The 20,136-nt window shown below is 41.7% G+C and overlaps 1 protein-coding gene across 2 annotated transcripts; it reads right to left on the bottom strand.

The window, feature by feature from the left end:
• Positions 1-822: 822 nt before the first annotated feature.
• On the bottom strand, positions 823-18,211 carry olfm1b (olfactomedin 1b). 2 transcript variants are annotated; one of them, XM_033989945.2, is made up of 6 exons: positions 17,774-18,211; positions 11,720-11,869; positions 10,896-11,051; positions 9,395-9,614; positions 4,641-4,747; positions 823-3,130 (listed from the first exon to the last, which is right to left on the bottom strand). In XM_033989945.2, the coding sequence occupies exons 1-6, from the start codon at positions 17,837-17,839 to the stop codon at positions 2,456-2,458; spliced, it is 1,374 nt and encodes a 457-aa protein (XP_033845836.1). In that variant the 5' UTR covers positions 17,840-18,211; the 3' UTR covers positions 823-2,455. The 2 variants fall into 2 exon arrangements, with proteins under 2 accessions (XP_033845836.1, XP_033845835.1); XM_033989944.2 differs by lacking the exon at positions 17,774-18,211 and adding an exon at positions 12,923-13,355.
• Positions 18,212-20,136: the final 1,925 nt, after the last annotated feature.

Below are 20,136 nucleotides of genomic sequence, written 5' to 3'. Positions count from 1 at the left end.
CTGGTGGGAGCCACAAAGAGTGGGAAAAGATAGAGCACTGTAAGAGGGGGATGAAAAGAAAGAAAGAAAGAGCATGTGTGGAGGAGTGGACAGTAGTAGTGGACAGGGAAAAGGGTACAAAAAAAGCTCAAAAGAATCGCTTATGACAGTTTTTTTTTACATATTAAATGAATCCCCAACTAATAAGAGCCAGTAGGACCTGTCAGACCTGTTAATTAGGAGTAAAAAAAAACTGAAAATACTGTGTAGTTTTATACGAACTGTCGACCCCGTGCGGAGACTCCTGCTGAGTTTGGTGATACTGACCTAATAGTGGAGCTATCAACAAATCAATATTTCTTCCTTTCCCTTTTGTTTTGTATTTCTCAACGCCGCAAAGTATCTCGCTTTTGAAAAACGATCTGTCAGAGAAATAGTATAACCGTAATTGTGAGCTACACACCCGACAACGGATTCAATTTCCATTATTTACTAGTTACTTCCTCGCGGAGCTGACGGCGCAGACGTTTATCGGTGTGTTTCGGCGTGAGGTTAGCCCGCATGATCCGCAATCGCCCGGAGGTTGAAGGAGGTCGCCGGAGAGAGCAAAAGGGAAACGCACATAACGTTGCTAAATAGGCCCAAGATATGCCCAATCCCTCCGACCATCTGTTCCGCCCGAGTTCACACGATCATCCCGTCTTTGGTTTTTCCGAGCACTTCTTAAATCCTTATTAATTCCTCTGTTTAATTTTTAGAAAGGCTGAAAATAGTCAGTATTAAGTGTTCGCAGAGCTCCTGGCGTCTTCTAGCGCGAGGCACCACTTCCAGAATTAGGTTTGTTTTGTTTTTATTGACACGAATCATTAACTATCTCATCTCAGATACAACACATGTCCAGCAAAGCGCAAAAAGAGTGAAAAGCATTTGATCTCTGCAAGGGTATACATATAACAGCATCCTTCACTAGCAATGAGTGGAGACATGATGGGCTGACTGGACTAAACAAACTATAACCCTCGTACAGGTGTTTGAGGTGAAAGGAACGTAGAACAATTTGATTTCGAAGGGCGGATTTCTTTGTACTTTCTGTGGCATTGTTTTCAAAAGAAATTGTATCTAGATTCCTCCCACTCGGTACAGACTAACAAATATAGAGGCCAAACTGGTGCCAACATGTTACAGTGATGCACAAACAATAAAAAAGACAAAAATTAATTCAGATATAAAAGTATTTATCCAACCCTTAAGCCTGGAATAAATCAGAGCATGTCAGTTCATTAAAATATCACATGAATCTCTTTGACTTTATGAGGTTTAAGTGAAACTGAAACACGTGTGGATTAGTTTGTGTGTATAAACAGAGCTGCGTTCTGGGGTTTACGTCGGCCGCCGAGTGTCGCAAAGGTCACAAAGTAATACGTTTTTCGCAGCAGTGAACTATTAACGTCTAATAATCAGGACGGAGCGGTGCCCCCGTTGCCGACGTTGCAGCACATTTGCAATATCGTAATTCACTGACATGCTCCTGTTTTTTCTTTATAATCCAGTTGAGTCCCACTTTCTGTTGTTCTAATATTGTACATCAAAAGACATTCAAGAGCAGACTAGAGTGATAGAAAACACTCATGCAAAGAAAGCCTTGTTCACACGTATGTCACTAACACAGGAAATTCTCGGGAAACAACAGCGCAACAGTCAGTGCCTTCAGGTCTTTAGCGTATGTTCTTATTGTTGCTGTGTTCTCTACAGACTTTAGTATTTGCTACGGTTTTGATTTAAAAAAAATGATATGACAGACTTATTTCCTTTTGGGTTTGCCAGTCCTCACACCAGACTAATCTCCCATTTGTCTATATGTCCATAAGCCATAGGGAACCAAACAGTTCATAACAACAGTTCTTGTTTACTAGATCCCCACTGACCAAATGTCCAACTGGGAGGTGATCTGGCGAGACTGCAGCTGCATGGAGGTCTATATTCCCGTGTATAAAAAAGGCATGATTTTTTACTATATATATGCTTGATTGATCTTTTTGGCATGTGTTTTTAAATCTTTATACATATATTTGTCTACTTTTACAATCATATTCTATGTGGCAAACAGTAAAAAGAGTTTCATTCCAAAATAAAAAAAACAAAATCTCCACAAAAAAGATGGCAGCTATTAGAAAATGTTAAGTATGAATTACAGTAAACTTTATAATAGTTTTATTTACAAAGGTGTTTGACAATCATGAGTGTTTTCTGAGTTCGTACATCTCTTTTCATAAATAACAACTCCATATTTTGGAATGAAACCCTTTGGCTCTTTTGTATATGCACATTCAACCTACTTTGCATTCACGTTGCAATCTCTGAGTTTTTTTCCACATATAAAATCTGCCAATAGTATTTTTGTTTTGATATAATCTTGGATATATTAGATCTCCATAGACGACATGTACTTCTTCTTTGTGGGCAGTTTGCTTTGAGGTTACAGTTCTTCTGAGCGAATCACGTGGAACAGTGTAACGTTATAGAGCACCTGGTGGCCATTGTTCCAGGCGTAGAGAGCTCGATCCCGCGGGTTGTAGTCCAACATGGATATATGTGAGTACTTATTCTGGAATGCAATGTCAATATACTCGTAAGTGGAGGAGTTGGTGGAGTAGGCGTAGTACACCTTTGTTCCTCCTGAGTAGCCATTTGTGACATAAAGCGTTCCACAGATCATAAAAGACTCTCCGGCGCTCCGTTTGGGGTGGTTCGTGGTCCACGTTTTGATGATCTGCAACGTGTTGGGGTTCAGCTTACTTATCACAATGTTTCCTGCGTTCTGATTGGTGGCGTAGACGGCCCAGAGCCCGCCCTCGTCAACCATGAGGTCTATGTCCGAGTGGCCCCCCCAGGCGTAGTGATATGCGTTGTTGTATCCGGCCTGATCCAGCTGCCGGGACTTGCTGATGGAGGAGGTGCGCAGGTCGAACTTGATGATGAAGTGGCTCTGGAACTTGTTGAAGTAGATGGAGCCGTTGTAGACCACCTGACCCGTCCCAGACCAGGGGTGAGGCAGACGATGGGACGTGTAATTGTCTGACGTCATGAAGTCATGCATCGACTTGTACTCTCGCACAAAGCGGTTGTTATGGTAACCGTCCATGTACCACACCTAAATAACAACAAAAAGATTAGAACATTTGAATAATTAGAAAACCTATTGAATACTTCTAAAATGATTCATACTTTAGTCTAATGAAGTTTACAGATTTAAGACACTGACCCTTTATTCATGCCCTTTGGCCACTAAAAACATAGAAGAACACAGCAACACTTTGCTTTTCCTGTTGCTCGGATCAACCTTGCATTTTTTTAGGGCAAATGTCCTGCTACTCTGGTAACGAGCTAGAAAAGAATTGCAATAGTCATCCCAATGTAGGCCTTTGAAGATCTGTGCATATTACATGCAGATCACAAACAGAATAAATCAAATCATTCTCTCAGCAAGCATTCCAATTAGGTTTGAGCCAAGACTTGATGTAGGAAGCTAGAGTCCTGCAGACTCTGAATACAAACAGTCAGCATGACAGCTGCGGGATGGGGCGAGCTCTGCCCCGCGGGGATAATGCCCATCATTCCACATAAAAGCCTGTCTCAGCTGCCTGGACCCGACTTCCTCCAGCCCCCACGGAGGTGGGCACACCACCCCTATCCCCCTTTCTCCGAGGGCTAAAATACTGCTCTGCTGTAGTGAGACTCTGACACCTGAAGGCTGCACCTGCCTTTGTGTGGAATCCTTCACATCAACATAGAGCTCTCTGTGGACTCTGCAAAGAACTGAGCAGAGGAAGCCCGCAGATGAAAAGCCGTGGAGCAGGCCTTCTGCCCCTGTCAGTTACATTCACTGCGCCTCTTTGATAATTCAGCACTTCTTTTATCCACAGTTTTAAAATAGGTTGCTTTTTACAAAGAAGGTTGCCCTTACAATATGCTAAATCTATTCTTAGTCAGCGGTTCACCTTTACTTTATTGAGTATTTCAAACGTTCACAGGCTGCACTTGTCATGACAATTGGCTTCAAAAGTACACTGGATCTCCACAGCTATGGTGTGCCTTTAATTGTCTTGCTGGTTCATTACTTCTCCATTATATTTATGCGTTCAACTGTTTCTATTGCACCATAAATCCTCTTGTGCTTTCTTCCCTTTAAAACACAGTACAGTATTTAGAATCTCATTTGACTGACAGAAGCAGAGCCCATTACCTATTAGTGAGGCCCCGTTCTGCTTAGGGAAATCAGATGATGAGGATAAAGGCCAGAGACTATTACATTTCACAGTCAGAGCTGACCTTAACCTATGATCAAGGTTGTCTCCAGCTGTTAACTCGAAGGGTCCTTGTAATAGTGTTAAGTAGATATCCTGATAGAATAAAGTAGTAGCTGGAAAAGGGAACATTGCCAGAAGATGGACTGAAGGTCTGTACTTGTGTCTCAAAGGTTTTATTTTTCTTGTAGAGTTCATTTGGTTGGTGTTTATTCTTTGATTCTTTAAATGGTCTACCCAGTCGCTGTCCATGGTCCTGATTTGAACAGCATTGTCTTACGGAAAACAAAGCTTGTACATTACTTAAGTGCACTTTCTAGTTCACAGTGTACATGTAATAAAACACTATTTACATACCCGTGTGTCTCCTTCAGGGGCCAGAGGATCTGTCATCCAGGAGCCGAACCTGGATCCAGACGTCTTGATTGTGATGGGCTCGCTGATGCCCGTCAGTTTGCCACATGCTGCAAAACAAGTAGTGACAAGGAAGCATCCAGTACAAAGCCCGTTTGGCCCTTACACCGGGTCTAAACCAGGTCTAAATCAGGTCTAAGCAACATGGAAAGCAAATAAATCTGTACAGAAGTTTTTAAGTTGGCCATCTGTGTAAAGCCATCTGTGGAACTGTTCACATTTTAAATAATTAAACCAAAACAGATTAGGCTGAATTCACTTTTTAGAATTTGATGTTTTCACAATTTTAGTTAGAGGGTTAGAGCTTTTCATCGGTTTCCTGTTTATAAGTGACATTTTTAACACTTTTGCACATTCAAATTATATAACATTTAGTTTTATGTTGTTAGTTGCTATGGTAACTGTGCTAGATATCCATCAACCTATAGATTTAACTCTATGGCAGTGTTACTTTTTGTCCACAAATGTTAACCCATATCACGATTGTTATAGATTTGCTCCACAGACTTGTCATGTGATTTTTTATTATTATTATTAATTTTTTGTGTAGACCCCCAGCAATCATGTCTTTGCAGCTGAATACCACCACTTTATAAAGCGATTATGAAACGAAACTAAACTTTTGTTGATGAACTTTGTGGCAGTTTTTGTTTCATGCGGATAGACCTGGTAATTAAAAAGATACTGACCATAAATCAGATCAATAAATGTGCAGTTTTACAGTTAAACAGCAAAATCTACCACAGAAAACCTGCCCTCCTGCTCAATTTTAAACCACAGACGTATTCAAGAATATTATGTCATCAAGTGAACACATCTTAAACCACATAAAAACACTTGTTATGTACCTTTACCCCAATATGAAACCCATTACTTTAGACCAATGCAGAGAATGATTCAGCTGTTGACAGGGAATAAATAGCCCTGAAGGACGTGGCAGTGTAAATGTCCGTCTCGCTTGCATCCACGGACATGAGGTGCTTATTATTCAGTTCACACATGCTAATGACTGTTTTACTCCTCAGTGTGACAAGGTGGGAGCGTGAAGGAGCAGAGAAGAGACCGCCTCTGTGCGTTTGCCGCTGCCGCTGCTGCAGTGTTAATGAGTGTTGATTGAGGTGTTAATAGGAATTTGACAAAACTAGTGCTTGGTTGCTGCTCCCTTGTGGTGCAGATCTGGTCTATTCTTGCTAATAAAGGCTGACAAGAATTGAATCAGAAGTTTTAAATGGAGATTTGTTAGACACATTTTTGTCAGAGACCGGGAGCAGCACCATAAAGGTCAATTAGAGTGTCCTGATGACTTAATATTGCTCTGTGAATCTAATGAGTCGTTCTGATATGCTAATCTCACAAGTGGGGCTGGCTATGGCTCATTTTGTGTTTTCATTAGCAATCCTTTTTGTCAAGCGTCTCATTCATTAACCCTTGCTAAAATGCATCTTTCCGCCTGTCTCCGTTGCTGTATCCATGCCCTTTGTAAATATCGTAGTCCTGACATTGTCACAGATCTTGTACTTTGTTTTCTGTGTAAAGTTGACAACTAATTGCAGTGTAAGACATGTTCTAGACATGTCTCTCAACGAGTCTTTACAGCGAATGCAAGAGTCAGTGGGTATTGTTTGTGAACCTGGCCTAACACAATGACAAATTTTATCAAAGTAGAATTTTAAACAATAATATTTCATGCAACTCTTAGTAATGTAAATTGTAAAAACAAAAAAAAAAACAAAAAACAATCTATAATGACTCATAGAGGTTACTACTTTGGATCTCTACAACTCAAATGCTAATCTCATCCCAATCCAAATCCGAAGAAAAGGTTCAAAAATATTGTTCCAGCTTTCATTTGTTCAACGATAAATTGCTCTGCCCCTGGTGCTGAAATAGGCTCCAGTTAGTATTGTTTCAGTTTACTCGACCTTCACTCTTCTAATAATTGTGTAGCATGTAGTTCTCCACTAGTACAAGGAACAGGTACAAGCAATAAATACTGAGCCTCTCAAAAATATAGTTCCATCCTGCATTTATTGAACGACACGCCGACTTAATGTGAACCCTACTGTAACTGGGCGCTATCCACGGTGCTGAAACAGTCTGACATATTGAACTGTTTCATCTCAGTCCTAATAATTGTACTGTATGTTTTGGAGCCTCACAGACACACATGACCCCTGTCTAGTCCTACTAGGACCTGGTCTCTTATGTAAGCTCTCTGTGGGATTAGCCATAGCACTAATACAATGGCCATTGATTTATTTATTTCTTTTCCCTAATCAGGCCTGTGTCTTTAGAGGGCAGCGGCTGTTTGCAGGGCAGCCTCTGATGGATCGTCCGTCTGGAGATACACACATGATCTAATCCCTGTTTGGCCTGCTTTTTGACTGCATGCAGAGAACAGGAGTCTGAAAGGGAAAAGCTAATGGGAGTGGAGCTGACATGAGCAAATAGCATTAGTCTGGACTTTAAACTCTAATGCTTTTTCAATAGTTGTTTGACTTATATGATCAAGATAAATGTAAGGCTGTAAACCTAAAAGTAAGCACTGTGAAAATGTGCTCTTCCCTGAAGGAATCCTTCGGAAAACTGCTGGCTGAAGAAGCTCACACTGGCTGCATTTCTTCTATTTTAAGTAGTTTTTTTGTGGTTGTTATTGATTTTTAAGTAATATTACCGCTTCTATAATCTTAAATATCCAGAAATAGGCAGAGACAAGTACCTGCCATTAAATTATAATGTAGTTTCAGCATGCTTAAAGCTATAGATTCAAACCACCATGCTGTAACCTCACATTTATTATCTAAATTATCTTTTTCAGTTCATATTTTGAGTTGATTATTGCCATGCTAGCTGCCATGTTCCCCTGGCGGATGGCTAACTGTGTCCTGTGTCTGCTGTTACGATCTACAGCATAAAACATCCTGAAGGGTCTTGTAGGGCCCTGGATACTCTTCCTCCCTAGTACCCTCCACTCGATCACACTCTTGTTTTCCCCATCACCCTCCTCTATCACTTTCAGCGTGTGACCCTTCTGTCTGGATCACACTCTCATTTTTCTTGTTGTTACCTCGACAGAGCAGATTTGGCAAGTGACCTTCACCTGTTTAATCTTACTAGTATGAGGGAAGACTAGCGTAGCGTAGGCGCATTGGAACTGTGTGGAGATGAAAGGAGCCACCCTGTGTTGTGTTTTCTGAGGCAGTCCCTCTCTGCGTGACCTCACCTCCATTTTGTTTCTCTCACTTTCTCAAATATGCACGCTGAGAGGAGGGAGACCAGGAGATCCTGTCACTAGTGATCTGGTGGTTTTTGACACAAGCCTCAGCCTGTCTATTAATGACTGGACTGAAAAGATTACACATATGGGGGGAGGAACTTTACTTAGGTCTTAAGGTATTAACCAGACAGTTGTAAATGTTTTCATTAGTTTGACCCTGGGGCGGAGGTGAACAGGCACAGCAGTAGTTATGGTAATACTCTAGATGGTAGTAACATCGATATTACCAGTCCTCAAAGTGAACGCAGTAAGTATTCTTTACTTATTCACATACTTATTCACACCTACAAACATACTTTTAAATAATACACATCTAAATGATCTAAGATAAGCTAAGTAGCTAAGTTTAGACCTGAAACTAATTTGTTATGGATACAAGATTAGAGATTTGGGTTGGTAGTGGCTTGACCGACCACACTGCAGTAAAATCATGGAATTTTGATACTGAAATGTGTGTACTGAACCACACAACTGTCGTACTTCTTTCTCTGCATTGTCTTTGCCAATGTTTGAAGAGACTGTGAAATAATTTTTCATAATTTCATTCTTGTGTGTTCCACAAAGAATTGGAAACTGGGACACAATATACCCGTGATATGCAAGTACAAAGTGTGAGTGTGTTTCTGTGGGTGTGCATCTATTAGCACTGTGGGCTGTGACAGAGGTGTGAAGACAGAACACAGGGGCTAAAAGCAAAAGAGTTGAGCATGATGGGAACCTGCAGCATGAGGACAACAACCCAATCTAATGTGTCCTGTTTGCAGATCATGTTACTCCCCCTATAGTCGTTGGTTTCTCTCGTTTGGCATCACCACAAGATCCATTTTACCCTCTTGACCCTCTTTTCACATTATTTGACATGTGTATAACTTAAAATCGTGCTGTCAAGGCTTGGAACTGATGTGAACAGAGAGTGGAGTGAACATTCCATCGGTTTATGCAACATTTTGATTCAATAATAAGTTGCGGTGATAGTGTTTTGGTAATAATTCGACTTTCATGAACAAAAACTTGTCATAAGTTTCATCATAATGAACAAATAGATTGATTCAGCTACTTAATACCCTAAATCTTAACCCCCTAGTTACTAATCTTGAGTCATTCTAAATAAACTAGCTGTTCATTGTTCATTATGTCTTGGTTTATGCTAATTAAAGTTTAGTTATTATAAAGCTGTACCCTTAATTTGGTTAAAACATGAATCCCCCAATGACTGTGTATCCACTGAAACCGGAACATTAGTATTTGGTCATTCATCAAGTACATTTTCCACCCCATGTTTGAAGTGTAAATAACACATGATGTAAAAGTGCACGTGTCCTTGTGATGTCCTGTGTGCCTGACATTTCATCCTGTCATAACACATTGGAAAGTCGGTGGCGTGTTGGGGAAAAAAGTGTGTAGACTTTCTTGCGCCTACCTAATTTTTCCATGCATGCACGGAGTCTCCCCTCAAGATTTGACACTCTGTTGTGCAGCTCCTCGTAGTCATAGGCCCCCATCTCCTGCTGAAGTTCACTTAGCACTGACGTCAAGTTCTGGACCTCCTCCTTAAACTGCAATACCAATTTGGCATCGGCTTTGTACTCCTCCAACACTGGTATCAACGGTCTAAGCTCCTCCATTTTCGCTTTTATGGCCTGAAAGGATTAGAATAAGCCCGGTTGAGTGTCATGTGCAAAAGAAAAAAATAAAAAAAAATAAAAAATACCTGTCTTAGCCTGGCTACTCTATCTCTTCCCTAGCTCTGCACCTGTGAGCCCATATAAGTAATGTATGCTGTTGTCTTTTGTGCTATGTACTGTGCAGGTGTATGAGCATAAAAACAAACCACAGCGGCTGGACAAGCAGAGGTTGGCTCCACCCTGGCAAGTGACCAGTCGATTTTAAGAAGCAAGCACCTCGGTACACCAACAACAATTGGGAAAGCTCTTTATTGGTCATCATTGTTTAAAATGCAACATTGTAGTAAGGGATACATGCTTTTACATGTCACAGACAACAAAGTGTTCTCGAATTGTACGTCTAAAGACTTTTATATTGTGGAGGAACCAAATATGCATAGACAAAAGCGAAACAAAAATAAAATGGATAACATCGATTGTAATATAATAATAATAATAATAATAATAATAATAGTAATAATAATAATAATAATAGTAATAATAATAATAATAATTTGTTACGTTTTAAAAATAGCTTGAATGGAAAACTTTGATTAGCAGTATCATGCAGGAAAAGATCAGTGGTAGGTGGGTTTAGGACAAAGGGTAAGGGTTTTTCCTGGTTTTGAATGGTGCTTAAGGTAAAATTAAAATCTGTTTGTCGCCCAAAATGCTCTCAGTACTGTGGCCCAGTTCAGGGGAATCTGGAATAGACCTGCCTCTTCTTTCCTGTGGCTCTCTCTCTTTACATTTCTTAAAGTTAGCCCTGCAAGCAAGAAAACGACAGACTGTTGACAGGGGCTGGAGCTTACTATCCTATCTAAAAGACAAACGCACACACACAAATATTGTATAATGTGACAGAAAAGTGTTGACAGTGTGTTACATGCTGAGGAGATGAAGACTGGATGGTGGTCTGGGCTTGCATGCAATATGGCACATGGATGAGGATAGATAAACAAGTTTGTTAAGACTTTACTTTTCTATCAAAGAGACATGTGAGTTAAAATTAGTGACACTGAGTAGGCAAGTTTCTCAATAGCATCTGGTTTCTATTGCGCCATTATGCACAATTTGTTATGTAATGTTTAAAATCTGCAATGTATTAAATTGAAAGGTTAAGCTATTATACCTCATATAGGTCATTTACTGTATGTAGAGATATGCTTACAGTGACATTAGAATAAGGGTTCTTGTCTTGCACTATGGGTGTTTTACAGACAAAGACACAGAATGGTGAGGCGGTGACACTCGTACCTTGTATTGCTTGGCAATGTTCTGCTTGTGGTTCTCTTCCACCTGTCTGAACTTGGTCTCCAGCCCCCGCAGCTGTACCTCCATCTTCTCCACGTACTGCAGGTCTCTCTGAGTCCGCTGGTCCAATACCTGGATGGACTGTGTCATGTTCTGCACCTGAACAGTTAAACAAGACACATAACTGGTTAAAATGTGTAATAATGGAAATTGTTTTCATTATTATTATTATTATTATTATTATTACATAATATTTGGCTTTGTATGGAAAAGAAGTTGCAATGAAAATGCAACAGATTTTCAATATGTTGTTTTGGCTTCATGCAGTGAGTCACATAATCTGAACTGAAGCCAACTAGTCAGGGGCCTCACACACATGGTGCAAGTGTAGCACACACACTGTTAAGACATTTGGTTTCTCACGACTGTTATAAACCAGTATTAACCATGATTTTTGCTCATCAATAGCGTTGCTAAATCATTGTCACGCATAAATATTGTTATATTGTTCATAAGACTTTATATCCCACCATTGTTTTCTTGTAATCAGGTCTGGGCTGAGCTCACACAGTGGGGATTGAGTGGGGTTACATCATTAGACGTGTGCCTTGTACATGTACAGTACATGAATGTTCGTCTGACTCCCATGATGCCTCTTAGGTTTCCAGGGAGCTCATTAGAGCATGATTCCTATTCTTGTCCAGCGGGCAGAGAGGTGATGCTGGGACCACAGAGTATGAGTGTGTGAGCAGACAGACGGAGAGGTGGGTACAGTGGATGACTTTGATGCTGAGGATGAGAGCAGTGTGGAGTTAAACTGTAATTACCTTCTCTAAAAGCTGCCTCAGTTGTTTGGTGCGGGCATCCCGAGAACACATGGACTGCTGGGGTGCCACCACGGTGCAGACACACCTTCCCTCGCTATCCTGGGCTGAACTGTACACCTGCCATGATTCCTCTGGGTTGGCTGGCAAGACCTACAACAGAAACAGGAGATACAAAGGATGAATGCTGCTTCTAAAGGAGTGAAGCAAAAGTGTATGACAAATGACAGAGACAACATTTAAATACACAAAGGTAACACCTTTATAACAATAACCAACGGCCAAAGCTTTATCCAATAGATGTTTTAGGTCAATGAGACACTGCCAAGGACACGCGCTTGATTTATTTGCACATAAAGTGCACAGTGCCAGCTTAATTCCAAAGCTGGTGCTGCATTCATCACCATCTGGACGCCACCAGCTACAAGGCTCCACCCTCCTGCACCATCAGTCTGGATATTTTACAACCAACCGAGGCAAATAGCAACCAGTGCAGAGTTATACATATATAATAGGTGGCTGTGAGGGGGGGCACGGAGGAAAGTGTGCCGTAGGTGGCGTCAATGTGAGTTTTTCTCCTGCAGTAAACCAGTCCACTTCATAACTCAAAGATGAGAAGAACTGGAGAGAGAATGACTGACGGCTGCAAAAAGATAGCATCTGTGCTGATTCTACGGAGCCTATTGTACTTAAGAGGAAAAGGAACAATCAGAGAAGAGACTGAATGATTCAATTAGTGACAAGCTAAGACCAAATCTAAAAAAAGCAATTACGCAGACACTCCTGGAAAACATGTTCGACCTTTCTCTATCCTGTAGTAAAAAGCCTCCTGACTGTGGATGGTCTGTGCTGACAGGGCGCGTATGGCTCATCCCGAACAGCGGCAGTGAAACAAAGGGACTCTTCACACGATCCTCTGAAAAGCAGCGGGGCTTTGAACGCCTCTCATTCACAGAAAGGCAAAGGGGAGGGTACTTGGGCGCAGAACATACACATTTTACTCTACAAGTCCTTAAATGATTAAACCTTAGTAGACTATTAGCCCACGGGCGTTTGAAACAACTTTAAAACACATTTTTTCCCATTTTGCCCACTGGATCAACACAATAGAAATTTCATTCCCAATTTTTGTTCCATGATTATCTGGTGAAAAATGTCATAGTCTAGGGCTATTCCAGCTGTCCCCTGCTCGTGTGCTGCACTTACACCCGTGCTCCGGTCTGGATATCCCCCCTGCGCCGCCGTCAGCTTCGTGGTGTTGAGCCCCACCAGCGAGGGGAGGGTCTGCGACATCCAGTTGGTGATCATCGCCATGGTGCTGAGCACGACGCCAATTTTGAGCAGCGGCACCGTCATGTTGACACTCTGCTCGGACTTTTACCCAGCTTTTCTTCTTGTTTTAGGCCGTTTTCATTTTGCACTCTCCCCCGCGATAAGAGCCAGTCGGATGCGAGTCAGGTTGCCCGTAGCACCAGGACGTTTCACCCGGGGTTCCGGGTCCGATGTCTTCTTTTTGGACATTTCCACAACGGGGAGGCACGAGGGCGACCGAAATGAAACGATGATGATCCAAGTGGGTGAGAGCTGCACACTTGGCGCTTGTATCTCCTCTCTCTGCCTGCTTGTCCCGCGCACTGTCTCCTCCTCTGCTCTCAGTTACTATTTTGTTCACGCCCGACGCTCGTTGGTCCGCCTCCTGCCTCAGAGCGCGTTCTCATTAAGTGCCACTGACTGAGCGCGCGCCGGCTGCTCCGAGTGGATGAGAGCAGAGAAGAGGAGGTGCCACAAAGTCGTTTTCTGCATCCCTGTCCATCTATCTATTCTGCTACAGTCAGTGATGTCAGCTTTGTAGGTGCTGGACATGTTCCAATGACCCCTACACCTCATCCCGCGCAAATGTCCCAGACAACATGACCCTTCCTCGTGCGTGACTTTATGAATCTGTAGCGCAGACGTCAATAATCCCCCAGAGCCCATTTTATCCCCGCTACAAACCTGCATTGTAATATTACACAATGTTCTAATTATAGAAGTCGCAGTAGTGGTTCATGGAGAAGCAGAGAAGAACCTCGAGCTTGTTCCGCGCGCCTTCATCCGCGTGGCTCTGGCGCCATCATGCAGCCAAACGCGGTGTTGCTGAGAAGTGCTATTTTCTAAACGGACCTGGTTCTTTAATTCTGTCTCTGTGGTGAAAGCAGCAAACGAGCCAATGCTGAGCCACGTCTTAATAAATGCTCTAATTAACATGACCTTTTCCAACAGCCTAATGAAGACTCACACAAAGACTGAGACGCGTGAAGGTGGGATTTAAGTTTGGATCAGTTGTGCCAAAATGTTTTAACATAATACATTCTCTTTGGAAATGGATGTGTTATGTTAACGTGTCTAGAACCACACTGTGTCAGAGTAATGCCTCTTTTAACGCTGGATAAATCACACCACATGAGAACATAAAGCTTTAAGGATTCAGAGGAGAGTCTGCAGCTCCATGCGCCTGCTGCGCCCTGCCTTTAGATACTGCCTTTAGATATGTGCAGCCTCTGTCACTCCCACGTCTCGACCTTCTGGAGAGAGCGCAGGAGGATGGATGAGGGAAAGGGAACAGGCAAAGAGGGGCAGGGTCCTACAGAGCAAAGCCTACAACCCTACCCCTGCTTTTGACCACTGTATGATACAATACTTTTATGTGTACTCATTTATCTAACATATATTTATAAGGGTTGTTGTAATTTTTCTTAATTATTCTACTGGAAAAAAATAAATACAAAATAATAATAATAATAATAAAAATCAAATTAATTAATTAATTGCCAATAATAATAATAATAATAAATAAACACACTAGCCTATTCACCAATTAAAACAATAATTAATTTCTTAAAAACTTTGACTACCCATCAAGGCTGCCTCTTTATTTATTTATTTATTTATTTATTTTATTTATAAATTTTTTTCTGACAGCATTGTATTTGCAACAACAAATACATGAAACTATTGCCATTAACTGCTTAAAAGTTTAAACAAAAAGAGTTATTATAATGTAAGATATTTATATATTTTTGTTTGGGCTGAGTATGAATAGATGAAAGGAACCCTCTTGAACAAAAGAAATGCATAAATATAATAATTAATCATTAACAAACCAACAATCAGAAAGAATTCTTCACTTCACTTCCTTTTTTGACTTTTGCCACAGATCCCACCGCATGAGTCACAAAACACAGTTATCCAAGCTTAGGACCAGCACAGAGCAAATACATGTGACTCCTAGTGGAAAGTTTCAGTATCGTAGTCAGAGTGCAACAAGTAAAAGACACACACAACATAATAATCTTTGCGACAAGCAGGTTTACAACCAAAGGCTTCATGGTAGTGGTAATAAAATCACATTTCCCTCCTGCCACCTCACAATTGTAGCGTCTCTCTCCACCACCTACTTCTCTTCTGCTCTCTTTCTCATTGCTCCGCTGCTCAACCAGCCCATACTGAATAATAAATAGCTCCAAGCCCGGCTGCCAATCACACCACGCATATTGCAATTCAGCTCTTACTCCGGCTCACATTCTCCCATAAAACCAGATTGATTCTCCCCATTTTCTTGTTCATGTACATTCAAAAACTCCAAACGTTCCTTTTGTTATAACCTTGAATTTTCAGCGCAGGCCAGAATTAGAGACGCACTAAAACTAGATAATTATTTCCTTGTTGTTTATGCATCTTGTGTGATTAGTGCACAGTGCTTAGACGTACCAGGTGCTCCACACTAATTGGTAACTAAGCTATATTATTATGAGCAATGGTATGTAGGTTGTGTTTGTGGTGTCAAAGGGGCTTCTATGGCAGTATACCATCTGTCCGATCAGGTGTTAGCTGGGAGGTGCTGCTCCAAGATACGGGCCCTCAGCCATAGGGGAGGCTCTGGGAGGGAGCAGATGCCATTCAGGCTACTTACTATTCTTCCCTGTACGAGGACTGAGGTGAATGAATGTGATTAAAGCGGTTATCAGGCTACTAATCAGTGGGCAGAAGCCAGATGTTACGGAAACAAAATAAAACAACGTGTCGACTTCGTGCTGCTACAAACTACAGGAGTGCTACAGGATTTATGCAGCTGTTATAATACAAGAGTTGTGCAGTTATGGTTCGTTATTTGATTATTTTAGGATGGACACAGATGTACGGCGTTAAAATTAAAGGATTAGTATAAAAAAGCGTGCTAAAAACGTATCTGCCAAGGCGCCGGGGCTGAGCTTGCAGTATAAGGCCAAGAGCTCATCACGATTAAATGCTGTTAACTTCAAAATTGTGTTATTATGTGCTACGTCTCACTATAATATCATCCAAAATGTATCCATCTTGTAATTATTGCTTCAAAATAACTCAAAAATAACTTGGAAAACCATGCATTACTACTCATTGCTACTCTGAGCGGGCTTGCCCCTCCACAGATCTGATTGTAGTTGTAGTTTAAGGCCATACCGTGGATGTTTCCAGACAAAGCAACACTGCGAACTCTCCCCTAGAAAAGTTACACAGTGTGCCTTAAATAGATCATTGTAAATCATGGTAAACGTGTTCAATGTTCCCACAAAAGCACAGATTAGATCAGGTCTAAAGCAAGACAAAGGCTAAACTGAGAAATTAAGAAAAAAAAGGTGTTTTTAAGGGACACGTGACATTTTGTTTGACAGATTAAAGATTGTACATTCAGTTTTTTTTACAATATATCCGTATAAGCGCTATGTTTCATGCTCAGACGTTCCAGTACGATTGTATAGAAGTGAACAGGGAAGCTCAGGTCTAATATCGACTTACCTTCAAGTGCATGACACACACTGAGAGGCTGTCAGATGTGCACAGTGTCAACGTATGGGAGGACCCTGACCCGTGCTGACACCCAAACGCACTGTCATACGAGGGGCCACATCTCTCAGACACGTCCCGCCTCTTCTCCCCTGCACTCTGAATGATAGCTCGCATCAATCAGTGGCAAATAGCCTCATTGTTCGATTGTGTCAGCATTTCTGTCCACTTGGCTCTGTCCAGTTCATATTATGAGTGCTGCAGCAGTACAGCGCTGCCCGAGACATACAAGAACCGAGGGGGGGTGGGAAGCGTGCCACGTGAATTTGTTGCTATTTGAATGAACGCCGCATACACATACACAGCCATAAATTATCGGAAATCAATGACGACTGTATTTCTGTCAACGTAATGCTCTAACACACATACAGGACATGCTCTGTTTACTTCTATTGCACGGTGTGTCTGCAGTGTGCGCCCCCCCAACGCAAAGAGAACACACATTAATTGATTGATAGAAACCTTGGTGGCACGTTTGATTTTCTCAGTTCCCAATTACCAGCAACTATTGGATTCACAGGGAACACGGCGCAACAAGAGAAATATGACTGTTTGTTCAAGCAAGGTCAATTAAATCATCAAACTCCTGAAGCCTATACAGCGGCAGGCCTTATAGCAATAAATACATCTAGTCCTTGCTCCCCTGAGCTCGTGGTGGGGGCTTACACAGCCAGCAGCTTAATGCAACAGCCTTTGCTACTCGAGCTTTAGTAACAGGAAGTCGTTATTGTTCTGTTCAATTGTGCATTCGGATTAATTATTGTTTTGGACATATCTTATTGTTTGGACTACTTATTACAGCTGGAGTGCCAAATAAAAAGTCAATGTCTGTTAAATATGGGGTGATATGGGGTGTGGAGTAATGATGTTTTGAAAATATATAGGTTACATGAACATATTTGGAGTGACAGTCTGTTTTCTTACATTATCTTATAGTCTGTGTATCTCGGTGGTAACAGAGCACACGCTGGAGCTGCGCGGGTCTCTCCTCGCCCGTTCAGCACTACGTATTCCCATCATGTAATCCCTGCCTGGTAATCTGGTTAAGAGGGCTCTTTAGACGAGGTAACAACATAATCTTACACGGGATACACAGCCAATTAAGCCTGTCACTGGTGCGTCTTTGCCGTGGCCTCAGAAGGAAAAAAAAAAACGAGAAAAAAAAACAAAACCATGAAATAAACAAGGACCTACTTGGGTGAGTTCTGTGCCCACGAAGATGAGGAAAACGAGAGTGAGGAGCTTGCTCGCTGGCTGCATCTCTTGCCTCCAGTGTGGCTCTTACATGCAGGTCGAGTCCCTTCGGCGTCCCCCCTTTGAGCAGCGGTCCTCCTTTCGCCTCTAGCGCACGTCTCTTACGCGTTGTTTTATGCTTTTATTACGCGTTGTCCCTCGGTAAGCGGTGTCCGTTGGAATCGTCTCTGTGCATATTCATTTCATGCAGGCTGCCTCGCTCCCGTTGCCTCTCCCTTTCTGTCGTGTGGTGCGCCGCGGAGGTTTCAGTCGCAGCGACGTGCCGCGCTTTGCATCGGGCTGTGCTGATGCCCCGCACGCTCTGTGTATATACAAGGCGATCGCGCTTCCGTGGGGCTACTGCCAAAAGTTTAGCTCCCCGCCACGAGCAGCCGTGTGCCAGCCCAATATGAAAAGAGCAGTGACGGCGCTTTCCATGGTGCTGAAGCGGAAGTGACATAGCAGGAGAGGGGCATTCAAATGTATGGACATCTATAGGGGAAATGCATTTTTTTCCTTTTTTCCCCCCTCCTTATATTCACCAAAGCATTTATATAGATTCAAATCCTCCTTTTAAAACATAACTGACCATAAATGAACAATAAAATGGTTGTAGTTATGGTTCATTCTTGGGTTATTTTTAATTTGCTTTATTTTACAATGAACACAGACATACACAAAGTTAAAATTTAATGAATGATTTTAAAAAGCATGCTAAAAATCTGTCAAGGCACTGGGGCGGAGTTAAGATAAGACCAAAAGCTCATCATGATTAAATGCTGTTTACTTCGAAATTGTGTTATTATGTGCTACTTCTCACTATAGTATCATCCAAAATGTGTCTATCTTGTAATTATTTCTTAAAAATAACTTAAAAATAACTCAAAAATAACGTGGAAAACCATGACTTCCTGCTCTGAGTGGGCTTGCCCCTCCACAGATTTGATTGTAGTTGTAGTTTAAGGCCATACTGTGGACGTTTCCAGATAAAGCAACACTGCGAATTCTCCCCTAGAAAAGTTACATAGTGTGCCTTAAATAAATCATTGTAAATCATGGTAAACGCCTTGATTTACAGTGGAATTTCTAATAGTAAAAACCTTAAAACTATAAAATAAACAAAATCAACAGAGAAGTGTAAATACATCCAGCGTATTTACACCATCAAAACAATCATACCCGTTTAGTCTAGTCAAAGTGGTCGGACGCCGCTAGACCAGGGGTGGGCAAACTACGGCCCGGGGGCTACAAACGGCACGTTGATCTTATTAATCCGGCCCGTCAAACGTGACCAAATTATGCCGCGCTTCAACTACATCAACCTTGTATTACTCTTTTACTCTCTCATCCGCCCTTCTGCAAAAATTAGCTTATAGAAGAAAAGAAAAGTGGATAGTGAGCGCTGAGTGTTTCATACGCAGTGGACGACAAAATATTTTTTCACCGAAGTCCGATCAAAGTACCAAAGTAAGTTTTTTTTGCTGGTATTCAAATTGGCAAAAGCTAGCAAGTCTTGAGTTTTTAAAAGAATGCATTTGGAAAACAATTTGTACAATGAGCCCTGCATATTCATACTTTGCTACTTTGTTACAGGTTAAATCTCCAATGTAATACTGTATTTACATATATATATCCTGACCCGAGAGATACACCCATACATAACGACAGATGGTATTACGAAGGTTAGATCCAAACGATACAAATAAAGATTTAAGGTCAAGAAAACCACAACACTCCCCAACAAAATGATCTCACTTTCCTAAACCTTTACTTCCATTTCACTGAGGACACAATTTAAACTCATTTGGCCGTCACCCAAAATCCAACGTGCGGTCCCCTGCCCTATAGAAAACGCCGTGCCGTGCCCTTGTCCCACTGATCACTTATCGATACGCAGATAAGGACGCGCCAATAGTAACCGGCCCACCCGTAACACGCATCAATACTCTTTGGAGAAACACACTTACACTTGGATGTAACGTGATTAATTTAGTGTTTTATCCAGGAATAATACAGAGAAAGGCGCTGAGGATGTAATATGAACGAGGGCAGCGAGTTGGTTCTGCTGCGGAAATGTAATTAGAAAGAATGAGGGTGATTCATCTGTCGAGGTTGGAAGAGGATATTGAGATGTTTTGGTTGCTTAGGTGTTGATGGGGGAGATTAGAAAGAATTGGGGGGAGAGTTAAAGAGTTTGAGAAGTAAAGTGATGGGTGGAAGTAGTGAATTTACTGCCAAAAATAGAGACGTTCACATAAACACACACACGGAGCTGTCCATGGTGCTGATGCGGGATGGGTCTTTGGTAGAATATCTCAAAAATG

This window comes from Periophthalmus magnuspinnatus, chromosome 23 (genome assembly GCF_009829125.3).
Source record: "Periophthalmus magnuspinnatus isolate fPerMag1 chromosome 23, fPerMag1.2.pri, whole genome shotgun sequence".
In the NCBI taxonomy this organism is placed as follows: domain Eukaryota; kingdom Metazoa; phylum Chordata; class Actinopteri; order Gobiiformes; family Gobiidae; genus Periophthalmus; species Periophthalmus magnuspinnatus.
This window is presented reverse-complemented; position numbering and strand designations above follow the sequence as displayed.